Source organism: Manis pentadactyla, chromosome 3 (assembly GCF_030020395.1).
Source record: "Manis pentadactyla isolate mManPen7 chromosome 3, mManPen7.hap1, whole genome shotgun sequence".
Classification (NCBI taxonomy): domain Eukaryota; kingdom Metazoa; phylum Chordata; class Mammalia; order Pholidota; family Manidae; genus Manis; species Manis pentadactyla.
Genome location: NC_080021.1, coordinates 66,454,386 through 66,469,292, shown reverse-complemented (window position 1 = coordinate 66,469,292; position 14,907 = coordinate 66,454,386). Strand labels below are relative to the sequence as shown.

Genomic DNA, 14,907 nt, shown 5'->3' with positions numbered 1-14,907 from the left:
CATAGTTATGGAAACAAAAGACTAACCCAATAAATAAGTCTTACCAGGTATCACAGGTAATTTGCTTTTGGACATCTTGAGTCTTAGGAGCAATGAAAACTGAGGAGACTATCTAGTGATCTAAAGCCTTAGAAATTACTCACAAAGACTTGACACATGTTAGTTACAGCCTTCGAAGACCAAAAAACAGGGAAGGGAAGCCACACTCAGATCCTTGGGAAGACTGTAAACCTGGCATTACCCTGGGAGTAAAGATTAGTTCACACTTAGATTATATCAAAATTATATTTGGCTGTCTTTTCAAAGAAATTTCGAAACTTCCTACTTTCTACCTTTCCTTTCAAACTAGACACTACATTATGAATCTGATGGAAAAACTGATTTAACCTACATTTGATTTAGTTTTGATCTATAAGCAGTAGAGACAGAGGCAATTGCTACTTAAAATTGTTTTTAAGCCCTGAAACTGCTCTAGTTTTTCAGAACAAATCTTACTCAAATACTTGTAAATTGCTGTCACTTTTCTCGAACTTTATGGGGACCATTTGGGTAAAAGAGCTTCAATCTTCTCTGGCATTTTCAAATTTCAAAACATTTTGCCTCAGGGCAAGTTAAATGCCCAAATATGTTAATATTTTATTAACGAAATATCCTATCCTTCACCTATGGTAGTTAATTATATTACTGAATGTCACTACAATCAACTCCCAACATTTAGGAAAAAAAGCTTAAGAAATAAAACCTAAAAGTGTAGTTTGGATGCTATCAGGTAACTCCTAGAGCTTACTGACAATTATCTCTAATCAAAACTGTTAGAGGTAAAGCACAACAGAAAAGTGAAAATAAAATAGGCTTAAAAGGATTATAATTACAGGTCCAAAACATAACTCACAGGTCAGAAAAACTGAACCTCAACACTGTGCCTTTAGAAACCTTAAATGAACAATAGCACTTTAAAGAAATATAACATCTATTCTTAAAATTTTCTTACGAAAAGACTAGAGGGAAAAGAAGGCAAAAAAAACACTCTTCCACAGAATTTCAAGCCCATTTACAGAAGTATACAATAAACATTAAACACATAAAAACTGCTTTTCATACAATGTATAGGGTGAAGTCAACCAAAAGCATCAGATCTTCTATTATAAAATCATCAAAATGTTGCCTAATCATGAATGAGATCTGTGAAAATTAACGAAGAGCCTAATGTTCATGGAAATTCCCAAGTTTCTTTAACTTAACTCTTCTACTTATTAAATATAAAATGCTAAAAGAAAACTACCTACCTGTTGCAGGGAGGGTAACATTGTACTGAAGAGTAACAAAAATGATAGAGGCTTTTGCTGTTATCTAGACAGAGACAAAAAAAAGATCAATTTGTGACCTTCTTTCAAATAGCGGATCAAGGGAGAAAAACATGATCAATTCTGCCTCCAAATCAAACAACCAAGGGCATCCTGCAGCATCCTGACAGGCCCAGTAGGAATTCCTGATCACCAAGGAGCTGAGCTTGGGAGTTAATGCAATTCACTAGAGCATTCTCCAGTCTGGATGAGATTGTGTTAATTCACCCCTAACTTTAAGATTTCAAGAGAGACAGTGCGGTTTTAGTAAACAGTGATTTGACAAATAATGACTCTCTAATCTAGACATGTACAATTAACACAAAGCTCCTAGCAAGAAAAAAATCAAATGTAATTAGAAGAAAAGGAAGCACAGCTACCAAGACAAAATGGATCAAAGGTAGGGTATATGGTATGTGTCTGTCAATCTTCCATACACCTAGCACAGTTAAGTGGTCTGACTATTGGTAAAGTTGTTAGAGAAGAAAAATGGAATGCTCATTCAGTATTTACAAGCACCAGGCAATGTGCTCAACCTTCAGGATAACAAAAAGATGAATGATATAATCCCTGATGACTGGGAGCTCAGTGGGGTCAGGAAGACAGGTTAACAAATTGTTGTAATATTGCAGAATCAGTGCCAATGGGTACTCAGGATAAACAACAAACTTCTTTGGTTTTTATTTTTTTCCTGGGGTGGGGAATGAGGCATGTTGTAGAAATGCTTCTCACAGAATGTGGTGTGGAGTCCTTCTGTTGAAAAACAGAAGTTTCTAAGCTCATGAAGGGAATGAAGAATGTATAGGTAGAAGAAACAGAAAGTGCAAAGGTCAAGTAGCAGTAAACATGAGGTCTGGCATATGAATACACATCAGGAAGTGGCAGAAAAGCCTAGGAAAGCTATCAAGTGCTAGAAAGGGCCTTGTTTGCTGAGCTCAGTAGTTTAGATTTTTATTTTAGCATGTCCACAGAATGTTGAGGAGCAGGGAGTTCATTTGTGCTTTTTAGTTAGATCACTGCCTTGTGGTCTCCTAAGTGGTCTGTCAAGGCCCCTCATCCATTCTCCACAGTGCAACCAGAAGCATCTTTTGCTCATGTGAACCTCTCCCCATGCCCATCCTTCCTCTTCCCCAAACCCCACTCTGAAAATCCACTAGATTCCCATCTTTCTAGGACAGAGAACAAAATCTTTAATGTGGCCCCTACAACAATCCATGGTTTGACCCCTCCTCTCTTCCTCTCTAGGCTTATCTCAGACCCTTTCCTCCTGCTCCCTGCATCTTGCATTCCTCTCACTACAGAGTCTGTGCACATGCACTTCTAGCTAAACACTGCTGGAAAACCTTCCTCCTCCAGATCTCAGTTCAATCACACCTTTTCAAGGAGGCCTTTCCTGTCTTCTTAGAGTTGGTCCTTTGTTATCTCAGAGAGTTGTGTTTCTTTCTTTCAAAACACACATTCTTGGTGTAATTATATTAATGATTTCTGTCCACTCATTAGTGAGCTACATAAGGGCTGGGCCCATGCCTGTTTCTGCTCATCACTATATTATATGCTTAGAGAACAGCATGGGGCCTGGCACACATAGGTGATTAATAAATATTACTGAAAAAATACTAGGTAGGATATAAATTCAAATAAGTATGCAAGTCAAGTGTAAGCCTTCTGTAAGAGACCACATGAAAGAATTTTAGGCCTGAACTGAGGCAGTGGTAGTGGGATAGATGGAGTATTTTTGAAGCAGCATAATGCGTGGTAAGGAAGAGGGAAGATTATGTATTGATGCTTACAGTTTGAACTAGGTAAAAAGTAATACTATGTGGAATACAGGAGAAAGGGCAGGTTTTGGGGGAAAGATAAAAAACTGAGTTTTAGAGAAACCTGCATTTCTTTGAGATACACAGGTGGAAAGACCAACAGGCAGCTAAAGCCTAATCTTGGAACTTTGAGGAGGAGGTCCTACCTTACAGATTCAGGAGTCTCTATTTACAGACAGTAGTTGAAGCTGTGGAAGAAAGTACAGAAATCATCTAAAGAGAATGTACAGTATTTGTAGACAAGTAGGACATTAGAACTGTGGAGAAAGCAGAGAAAAAGCTGGTGGCAAAATAAGAAATGGTCAGAGAGAAAGGATGAAGAGGTTTTCTCTCAAAGCCAAGGGGAAACATTTCAAAAGGTGTAGTTAGTAAAACCAAAAGTAAAAGAGACATGGCATGAAAAGAGAGCAATGGACTGGATGATTTAACAAGTCATCAGTGGTCATAGATTGAGTGATTCCAGTGATGATGAGAGCAAAAGCTACATCACAGTGCACGGAAAAACCTAAGAGGAACAAAGTGGTATCTAATCATAGATGCCACATCAAGATTTACGTTGTTTTTATAAGAGAGACTGAGCTTGTGTGGGGGCAATCAGGAGGTGCCAGGGAAAAGGGAGAAGTTAAATATATAAGGAGATAAGGGATAGAAAGATCTGGTAAGGAATGAAATATAAGGACAAAGCTAGAAATTAATCTTGAACAGTTTTCTTCTTAAGGTAGGAAAGAAGGTAGCAAAGGATGTGACAGGTAAGTTCAAAAGGCAGGCAATGAAAAAATTTACATCTGTAAAACTCTCATTTTCTCTGGAGGAAAAAAAACTAGGGCATCTGTTTAAGAATAGTAGGAGACTTGAATGACGAGTATTTACATAGTCTTGTAGGGAAAGAGCTGGCCAGGAAAAAGTAAAAAGATCACTGGGTGTTATTGATGTCTGAGATATAAACCTTTGATTTATACTGTTATCTGTCAGCATGAGTGTATGACTTTCTCTGGTAACCTTTAGTAATCCATGAATGGGGAGGCACAGAAAAGGCAATTGGGCTGCATCCATAGTCTGATTACTTGCAGGGCAAATAGGAAGAAAGACCAAAAGGGGAAGGGAGCTGAGGGCTTGGTGAGTGTAGAATGTAGTAAAGTCTTCAGGAAGAAAAGCAGAGCAATGATCAGACTAATACACTGGAGAAAAGGAAAGGAGGCCAAGGCACCATAAAAGCTTGGAGCAGGTGGAAGCTGACATGAACAGCAGAGGCAGGGAGGTGAGCAACATGTTAAGATGAGGCTGTGCTCTGCTATACTGGAATTCAGAACTGGAAAAAAGGCAGCCCGAGTGATACAAGTCCGGGAAATGGCCACTAAAGTAAACTGCTTAACTGGGGTAGATACATAAAGTTCACTTAAATAGAAAATTCCAGTAAGGATTCTGTATTACATCTTGGGTCATTCACATGGATGCATTAGAGCAGAATGATAGCATGGGTTTTCAAGGTATCACTGTTTTCATGTGATTATTTTAAATAAAATTGATTACTAAATTTCACTTTTAACATCTTTGATCAGACTTGATACATGTAAACACACAGACACTGTCTCTATATCCCTGTTTCTAGTTTGGAAACAGGGTCACCTGAGGTCACCACTACCATTGCTAAGAAAAGTTTCAAGAGTCCTTTACAAATGACAAGTGAAATTCTTCAAAGATAAATTTAATAACAAATTCCAAAAGCAACAAAATTAGATTATCTTTTTATGCTAGGCTTCTAAATAAAATTAAAACCTGGCCTCCAGCTAAGAGAAAAAATACCAATTATACATTCCAAAAAAGTTTACAGAAAAATTAAACCAGTAGTTGTGCTCCTAGCCATTTCTAGGCATAAGCTCCAACCCCAACTAGCATTCTTTAGTTAAAAACTAGTACTACAATTAATAAATAGTAAGGTAAATTACTTTGGAATAAAGTACACAGAAATTTATAATGTATTCAAAAACAAAAGTAACTGAGTCTATGACAGTTTTGGACATTTATAGCACTGCTCTCCATTTACCAGAAAATTATGAGATTTATTTGGATACACCTTAAATAGGTTACCACAAACTCTAATGAATTATCTAATTTTATGTTGTATGCAATATGGTGAATATCATACTATTTCCTTAATCAAATAGTCAACAATAGGGGTTTGGTCTTTCTTGTTATACAGAGATGTTAACTATTTTGTACTTGTTAGAGCAAAGTGTGACTTTACTACACTGACTAGATGCCTGAAAGATAAAACAGTTTCTGGATATCAAATTCTACTTCCCCAGCAGCTTACATAAAATTTTCTTGGAAAAAAAAAAAGGAGGGGGTGAGTTAGCATTAAGGCAGATCATGCTTAAAAACAAAACATCTCCAAAATTATTCCAAGGTAGCTGTTAATTATAAATGTCCCCCAAATCTGAATGGCACAAACTAGACTGCTGAATATCTGGAAAGTAATTTCCTTCCAGAAGAATATATTCCTCTTGGAAACTCCTAACTCCTCACTCCTGTTCTAGATAGTCACTTTCAGAAAGCTTCCCAGTCATACCCTTACATTTTTCAACCAGCCAGATTTTCCACACTCAATTATGAAAGCCATTAATTACAGACCATGATATGCATTATGTGGACATTATGTGACTGTACTAAAATCATGATTTCAAAGATTCATAAGCAATTGTCGGTGACATGAAGTTTCCTGGAAATTGAACTTACATTTCCCCAAAACATACTATTTCTTTATCAACCTTTTTGGGGTATATATAATCTCTTTGGATGCTCATTACTGGACCCTTTCTCTCAAATAAAAATGCTGTCTTCTATTTTCCAACTTTGATAAATAATTAATGAAAAATAATAGCTACCATTTATGGCATGCCTCCTGTAAGCCAAGCACTGAATTAGGCATTTACATGTTAATTTAATTCTTGAAGTGACCCAAAGAGCCCCATGTTACAGAACAGGAAGTTAAGTTCTGCAAAGTTAAATGACAGGCCCTAGATCCCCCACTGAGCCAGCTGCAGAGCTGTAACTTGAAAATGGATCCTTTTAGCTCCAGAATCTATGATTCTACAGTGTATCTACACTGATTCTTCATTTGGCCTACTAAAACAGTATCTGCTATTGCTTCATCAATTTTGCCATAAATCCTTTGACATTTCCTCAATATACTTACACAAAAGGCTTAACAGGTTCTACTGCAAAACATCAACTTTGTATTATTCTAGCACAAATACTGTAATTCTATGACTACATTAACTTTCAGATTCAGCAGCAGTTATATTAAAAGTCAAATAGTAAAACTAGCTTAGTCAAATTTTTCCTGTATGTACATATCATACTTTCAAATGCCAAAACTTTAACATATGGTTAAGTAAAATGTACAACTTGCGCAAACTTCCCTCTTCTGTATACTACTTCAATGCTCTCTTTTGAACTAAAACGTCTATTTAGATATTTCTTATGCTTATTTAGATTTGTCAATTTTATAAATTTCTATAAAGAAAATCCACAATCAAAACAATTAACATGTGATGCAAGGTATAGGTGGCAAACTTCTCTAGAAATATAAGAGAATGCTAACATTTAAAAGCACAATTATAACATTTCTAAGGATCAGGATTTTTGGTTTTTATATTTCATTTCATTCAAAGTACTGCAAATATGCCTTGTAGATAGTGTTACTCTTAAACTATATTTTTAAAATCAGGAACTCTTACCATGCAGGACAACTTAGGCAAGTTTTCTAAAACTGTTTAAAATACTGTATATACATAATTATTACTTTAATATCAGAGCAGGAAGTATATATAAATGTAAAATTAAATGAATACAAATGTTTAGCACTGCATTTTTAATATCATATATTCATTTAATATTTCAAAAAACCATCAGATGACTTTACCCATGTTATGTGATCCTTGCAACAGTGGCTGTGAGAATAGCACACGTGATGTTATTTCCTTACATAGAACAGAGTAATTGAGGCTCAGCTTTGGGTCACCCAGTAGATAAGTATCACAGGCCCAGCCTAAAACAAAGCCAGAGACTTAAACGTTAATTTCCTTCTACCTTTCCCCTTTCCTTCCACCACCACCTCCTTAGTGGTAGAGGACTTTGGTGGTAGTGGGCTAAGTGGACATAAATGACACTATCAGGAATTTAGTAAATCTGTATCTGGGCCCAAAAAAGAGAGCCCATTTGAAGAGAAGCGAAAAGAAATTAAAATATTTACCTATAATAACAGTTAAAAAACTCACCTGGGCTCCATTTAACAAATATATTCATTTTTTTGGTGACTGGCAATCTCATCCCGCCAGTTTTTCTCAAGAATTCTTAATGTCACTTTTTCAACAAATTCTTTTAAGCAAGTCCTATATCCCAAGCACTATTCTAGGCACTGCAAACGGACTAGTAAAAACCCCTAAATTTCTGCCCTTACTGAGGTTACATTCCAAGAGGAAAGAGACAAAAAATAAAATATTTAGTATGTTCGATGAAGCCTAAGAGCTAAAAAGAAAAAAAGGAAAATAAAATAAGGAATGGGCGTGTGCATCAGGGAGCGAGGGAAGGAAAACCGTAGGATGTTGCACGTTCACCCTGCAACGTTTGTAAGCCACATTCAACAGCTGTTAAATAAGTCATCAAAACATTAGATACGTGGGAAGAGAATTTACACACTCCTGACATTTCTATCCCCTCATATGTCAAGAAACAAAAAGAAAATTGCTCGACTCCTTGGCTCTGCTGTTCAGAACCTCGATTTCTGTATCAGACCTCGTTTCTTTAAGGAAAAGAGCAAATGCGACGGCAAAAAGTTCGATAACTGGTATTAACACCACTTTGGGAGACAAGAACCCAAACAATCGGGTGTGCCTCGGAGTGCTGAACCCGAGGCAGTCCTCGCAGCCCCGCGGCCACCGCCCTTACAGGAGACTGCGGGCGCCCAGCTCCATGTTTCTAGTTCGCCCCAAACTCGGTCCTACAAGAGGCCCCCACGGCACGGGGCGCTCTCCGGCCGCCCGAAGCCTGGCCTCCATTCTCCAGCCTCACCGCCCGACGCGCACGGCGCCGCCGGCCATCCCCTCACCCGCCCACTCGCCCAGAGCCAGCTCGGCAGCCGGGGCCGCCCCCGCTGCCCGCCGGCCCTTCGCCGGCTGCCACGTAACCCTTCGCGGGAACCAGGAACTGCGCGGCGCGGTCGGCGGGAGGGGCAGCGGCGGGAGGGGAGGCGTGAGCGGCGTCCGGGGGCGACGCGGCGACCCCCAGTCCGCCCAGGCGGCGGCAGGCCCTCCGGGGTTCCGCACCCCCGGGCCGGCGCGGGGCCAGGCAGGCCCGCTCCTCGCGGCCAGGGGATCGCCACCTCCCCGGCCCGGCTCCGCCGCAGTCGCGGGCCGAGGGGCTGAGGCTGGAAGGCTGGTGAGGGGCGGCAGGGCGCGCGGGCGGCTGGGGCGCGGGGCGGGCTCACCTCGAACATGAGCCCCAGCAGGAAGACCATCGCCACACAGGAGACTATATCCGCGTGATTCTGCAGGATGAATTCGTGGCTCAGGACCGGGGGACTCTTGGAGCTCTTCTTGCGAACCGCCATGGTGAAGCCGCAGCCCGTGCCTGCAGGTGCTGGCGCCCCGGCTCCGCTCTTCCCAGCTGCTCACCGACAAGCTGCCGCCGCTGCCTCCCCCTGGCTGCTCCTTACAGCCCCGTCGCTGCCGCTAGCTGGGGCTTCACTTCCCATCCCAGAGCCAGTACGCAGCCGCCGGGGCAGCCCAGGGAAAAAAAAAAAAGGAGCGCACACGAGAGGCGAGCATGCGCACTGACGAGACGGCGCTAGCTCGTGAGCGGCCGCCCTTCGGAGCCTACAGCGCCGCCTGGGGACCGGAGGTCGTAAGCCCGCAGCCCGGCCAATGCTAGGAACCTGAGCCCCGCGCCCCCTGCTCCGCGCTGGGGCGGGGTTGGGAGTCGTGTGAGCCATGAGTTTCCGGCGACTAGTTAGGTTAGAAGGTGGCGGAGTCCGCTGGCCGTCCCGCTTTCCTGGCCTCCCCGAGCTTGGGTGTCAGTGCCTGCTTCCATGTTGACTGTCACTTGTTGAAAACCCCTGCCACCAAGATAATCTAAACGTACGACTACAGCCTAACTACACAAGGGTACGCTATGTTCTTCATTTTTATCGTCTGCCTCAACTATTAACCTGAAAGAGTTATTTAAACACTCCTGGGCACTTTTTTCTATTCTTTGAACTAGTTTTTTTTAAAAGAATAGGATCCCACCTACGCATCCCCACTCCTATACCAATTCCCCACCCCCTGGGCCTCCAGTTGAAGACACTGGGATCAGTTTGGGTTACTTGCTTCATATTTACTAATGCTTCATAGTAATATCCAAGGAGATGGTATAAAGGGTTTGTGGATTGGACATATCCTCTAATTTCATCTTTCTGCCCAAACCAAGATGCCTTTGTATTCTTCTGATGAATTATACCACTGTTTACACATTTGCTAAATCTAGAAACCAAAATCTTCCTGGACTGAGCCTTTCAGCATCCATCCACATCCAAACTATTATCAAACCCAGGCAATTCTGTCCCCTTCCCTCTTCTCTCTTCCCATTACCACAACCCCAGGAGGGGACTCACCTTTGGCCTACAATATTAAACTCTGTGGAATCACTTAGTAAAGGAACATGGGTTTTTGAATCATAATTCTGCCATTTATTACCTATATGTGCATGGATAAATTACTTAATCTCTGTGAGACTCAGTTTCTTCATTTATTAAAAAAATGTTTTGGGCATCTACCATATGCTAGGCACTGATGATACAGAATTGAATGAAAAGTACAACTGAATCTATTCTGATGGGTTTTCATTCTAGTTGGGAGGAAGAATCTTAAAACAAGATTTAAAAAGTGAAACTTGTTAAATTGAGATGAGGGTCCCAAAGGAAACTAAAGCAAGGGGAAGGGGAAACCTGGTGAAGTTATATTTGCCTGAAGACCTGCAGGAAGTCAGGGAGCAAGCCATGTGGATGTCATCTAGACAAAGGAGATCCTGGTGTACCTACTTTAACAATTAAACAGGATGATTTAAAGAAAGGCTTATGGAGGGCTCTAAATGTTAGCTGTAATTGTTTTCCTCCTTTCTGTTCAAATGACACTAGTTTCACTTATCTCCGAATCACTTTCCAATTTTTGCATTAGAATGATGCTTCTAACCTCAAAATTTTGTAGTGATTTCTCTTTTCCTTTATGGAAAGCTAGCATGACTAAATAACCCTTTATGATTTGTTCCCTGCATACCCAAACAGGCCCAAATCCTGCCTCTATAGGCCCTGGTCTATTTTACCAGCATTAGAGACTTCACACGCTATACACCCTGTGACATGCTCTATTCCCATACTCTCCTAGAACTAGCTGTGCCTGCTGCTGCTTCTGTCTGGAACGTTTTCTCCTCTCATACACCCAACACTCTGCTACTGTTCCTTTGTCTCATTCAAACGTGATCTCTTTGGATCCTTTACTGATGTTCATTCACAGACATAGGCAATCTGAGTCTTATGATTCAAATGTATTTTTTTAAACAGCTTTATTGAGATATAATTTATATCACATAGTTCACCTATTTCAAGTGTACACTTTGATGATTTTTCATATATTTACAAAGTTGTGCGACCATCACCATATTCTGACTTTAGAACATTTTTATCATCCCTAAAATAAACCTTATACACATTACCAGTCACTCTCCATTATCCCTCAGAGTCTCAGCAGCCCTTGGCAACCACTAATCTACTTTCAGCTCACTAGATTTGCCTATTCTGAGATATAATGTGAATAGAATTGTGGTCTTTTATGACTGGCTTCTTTTACTTAGGATAATGTTTCTGAGGTTTATCCTTCTTGTAGCAGGTACCAGTACTTCATTCCTCTTTACAGCAAAATAATATCCACGGGATCATTTCTGACAGGCCTAGTCACCAAACTGGGGATTAATACCTAACCTAAATTCAGTTTCAACCTCCCTCACAAATGTATCTATAAATTACTAATCTATAAGTTTCTAATCAGCATCCATAAGGTTATGTCCCATGTGCCCTCTCCATCCCCAAAGGAAGATGCGGTAATCCAAGTACTAAAACCCTTTTGTCCCCAAACGAAGGTGGCCTCACACAAAATAATCCTTTTTTCTGTTTATGACTTCCTTGTCCTGGCTTTAAAAACCTCTCCTTTTCTGTAACCTTTTGGAGAATCTATCTTGTTACTAGAGGGGATGCTTCCTGATTCATGAATCACTTAATAAAGCCAATTAGATCTTCAAATTTACTTGCCTGAATTTTGTTTTAACATTAGCAATTATCATACTGTATTCTAATTGTCAGTCTGCCTACTAGACTAGTGCTCCTCAGGAATGGGGAGTCTTCTCATCTTTGTATATCCTACTATTTGGTACTATGCTGTCAAATTTTTAGTGCTCAATATTTTTATTGAGTGAATGAAAAGGACAATGGTTCCTCGTGGACTAGAATACAACCTTAAGATAGTTTAGCCAACAAGCAAATATAAAAATGGATTGACTCTACAAAGTTACCCATTTTAAAGCTATTTAAACAGCACCTGCAATGCACTAAGTATGGCCTAAGTATGAGGGATATAGACTAAGTCTGTGAACAAGACAGACTTAGTCTTTGTTCTTGAAATTCATTTACAGGTATCCCCCACCATTTGAAAGTTCACATTATGCCACTTGGCTTTCACAAAAGGCCTACATCAGTACCCATTTCCACTAACTGAAGGAAATCTGAAGAGGATTTTAGCTTTTATGGAAAAAGGCAAAAAAGCAAAAATAGTGTTGAGCACTTGTTCTGCAGTGAGCCATTCCAGAGGGAGTGCGCCTGAGCAGGGAGGGGGGACCACTAAGCTCCTGGGAACTATACTCATCATCTCAGCATCAACTGCCCAAGCTGTGATTTATTTTGGGCACCCATTAGCAAGATGTATTTTAAGGTAAAAGATAAGCTTAAGAGAGGTTATTTTTTGGGTCTGGGAATGCTTCAAAAATGGTTCATATAAAAGAATGGGTGTTTTCAGCACTTGCTGGGTGCAGGGTGCAATGGAAGTGTTTCAGGTCTTTTGGAAATTAACTGTTGTACTAAAGTGAGTTTTAAAACTAGATTGCTTTCCAAAACCTTACAATCTAATTATTTCCACCCTTTTCTGAGAAAACACTCCCTCTGGTCTTTCTTCAGTTGCATAAACCCACCATACTCTGGTCAGCCATGGGATTTGAGATGACCATCAGATTTGGCAAGACAGAGGTTGTGTGGTTGTGTCAGTTTGGGTAATCCAGGAAACATGCTAACACAGAGTTAAGACAGGGAAGGAGGGCTGGGCAGGAAGAGCCGCAGACTGAGGTGCAGCCTGAGAAAGTTTTGGTCATCCAGGTGGGGGGCTGCACTGGGCAGACACGACAGGTCATTCTACCCCTGCTGTGGTCAGTCAGGGCCTGGGGCTCCCATGGTGCCCCCCACAGGTGATGGCATCTAGTGCACAAGAGGAGCACCCACAGTAAAAAGGCAGGAGAGCAGAGTTTGTGGACAGGCTGGCATGGCAAGATAAAGTTGTCTTCTGATTGCTTCTGTTTTCTTAGTAAAATATGAAATGAAATCATCAGGAGTGGAGATGGTATAATAGAGTATGAAGAGAGAATGGGGTAAAATTGTGGGAGGGTGAATAGATTAGGGGAACATAATCAGACAGCAGAGCCTACCTGAGATTTGCAGACATAAATTTAATGTGAGACAAGTGAGCATAGTCACTTAACTGTCTCCAGTCATATTCCCCTGCTCCAATACAGCTGTGAGGGAGGCAGAGAGTTGGTTTTGCCAGGCCTGTATGAAGGAGGGCAAGGATGTTGAGAATGTATGAAGGAGTGGGCAGGGGTGACGAAGTACAGGCTGTGAGGGGTGGTTGTGCTCCTATGCTCTGTCCCCCCAACCCCAAATCCACCTTTTCCAGCTGTGAAAGGCAAACCTTTGCAGACTGTATCACCTGGGGCTCCCTTGCCCTCTGACTTCTAATTGAGTTTAGCTAAGGGAAGGCACTGGCCAATAATCAGAGGTGGATTTCAGGGATTTGTTCTCCCTTGATCATTCCTGTGTTCTGTGGCCACAGCCCTTGTCAGGCAGCCTTTCTGTCACTGTTCCAGCTCTCACTGGGCCTGAGACCTCAGCATCTTCCCTGCCTCTTCAGGCTGTTAGTGGCAAGAGCCTCCCACATTCCTAGTTCCCAGGAGCTCCCCAGCCCCTGTTGGTTCCCTTAGCCTGGCTCCTCCTCTGGGAAGGGCCCTTCATTAAACTCCCTCCAGTTAAACACATCTGAGCGTGCCACCTGCTCCTTGCAGTTCTCTGACAAATGCAGAGGACAGAGAAGTAGTGCTTGGGCTTCTGAACTGGCGGCACCCATGGTGATGAAGGTTGTTGGAAGGGGGCTAGTTGGCTGAGGAGGAAGTGGTCAGGAAGTGGGATGCTGGCAGAGAATTCAGAGGTCGTGCAGTCATGGGCAAGAGATGGTGAGGGAGTGATGTAGGGAGTGGGTGGCTGAGGAGGACAGAGGAGGAACTCACTGGAAGTGAGGAGTCAAAACCCCTAGAGGCCAGGGTGCTCAGCACACATTTTACCTGAATATTTAGTCACCAGGAATGACCTGGAGAACAGGAAGGGAGCCAGCGAGTGAGCCAGGCACTGACATCTGGCACAAATGAAGAGAAGTCAGAACAGGTAGCAGATAATCATGTAGTGGGAGGCATAGTTGGATGGTATGGGCTTCCAGAAGAGCTGGGGTTCCCAGTGAGGGAGAACTATTTGTCAGCAGCCATGAGAATCATGAAAAACACCCACTCCACCCATAGATATGTGGGACGTGGGAGGGAAAAAACAGCCACCTCCTGAGATGGTACTTGGGAAAGCAGATTTCACTTTTTAGTTAGAGCTGCAGCCAGGTTTGTGCACAAGAGGGTGAAGAAAATACTCAGAAAGTGGTGAAAGGTGTGGAGGATTTGACAGAGGACACAGCTGGGGTTCAATGGGATATAGTGAAAGGCTCAGTGGGCAGAGGGGGTTGCTTTTAGCTTAATTCAAGTAAGAGTATGAACAGAGCCATGTGGGGAAGAGAATGTGGTGAGGATGGATGACACAGGGGGCAGGGGGGTGTTGTTTTCCCCTAAGGTTACCAAGGCAGAAAGGGCTCTGTTGCATGGGGGAATTATCCTGGTGGTCTTTAGAGGAAAGTTCCAATTTCAGTTCCATTTTAGCTTGGCCTATTAAATTTAGAGGGAGGGATGACTTCCATTAAAATCGTCTGAGGGTGAGTCGTGGTGGTGGGGAAGGTGTTCTTACAAGGCCCTTGGGGCTCTGGAGGCCTCTCTGAGCAGACTGATCACTCAGTTGTGTCCAGCACAGTGCTGGCTCTTACATACAGTAACCATGTCCTGGGTAACTAACTTTTTGGCAAGTGTATCTTGGGCCCTGAAATACATGGATTCTCAGGATATTTTCAATAATTTAGAAAAGGAAAGAAGGCAGATTATGTGGATTTGGGTCTATTCTGAAAAATCTGTGGCATAGAGTTGCAGTAATTATGAGAAATATGAAAGAAACAGAAAGACGATGTTTGCCCTCAAAGAAGTTCTCTCTAGTTGGCCATAAAAGAAATACATAAGAATGAAAAACACTTCTG

General features: G+C 41.8%; 1 protein-coding gene across 3 annotated transcripts in view; it reads right to left on the bottom strand.

The window, feature by feature from the left end:
* TRAM1 (translocation associated membrane protein 1) overlaps positions 1-8,965 on the bottom strand; it is a 40,965-nt gene extending 32,000 nt beyond the window's left edge. Inside the window, exons 1-3 of one of the 3 annotated variants that reach the window (XM_036886226.2) lie at positions 8,649-8,695; positions 1,287-1,350; positions 45-242 (exon numbers count right to left, since the gene is read on the bottom strand). In XM_036886226.2, the coding sequence (XP_036742121.1) occupies positions 45-75 (31 nt within the window). In that variant the 5' untranslated portion in view covers positions 76-242; positions 1,287-1,350; positions 8,649-8,695. Of the gene's footprint in view, positions 1-44; positions 243-1,286; positions 1,351-8,648 lie in introns of all 3 variants that reach the window. The other 2 variants (XM_036886225.2, XM_036886223.2) reach the window with 2 other exon arrangements.
* Between the last annotated feature and the right edge of the window lie 5,942 nt (positions 8,966-14,907).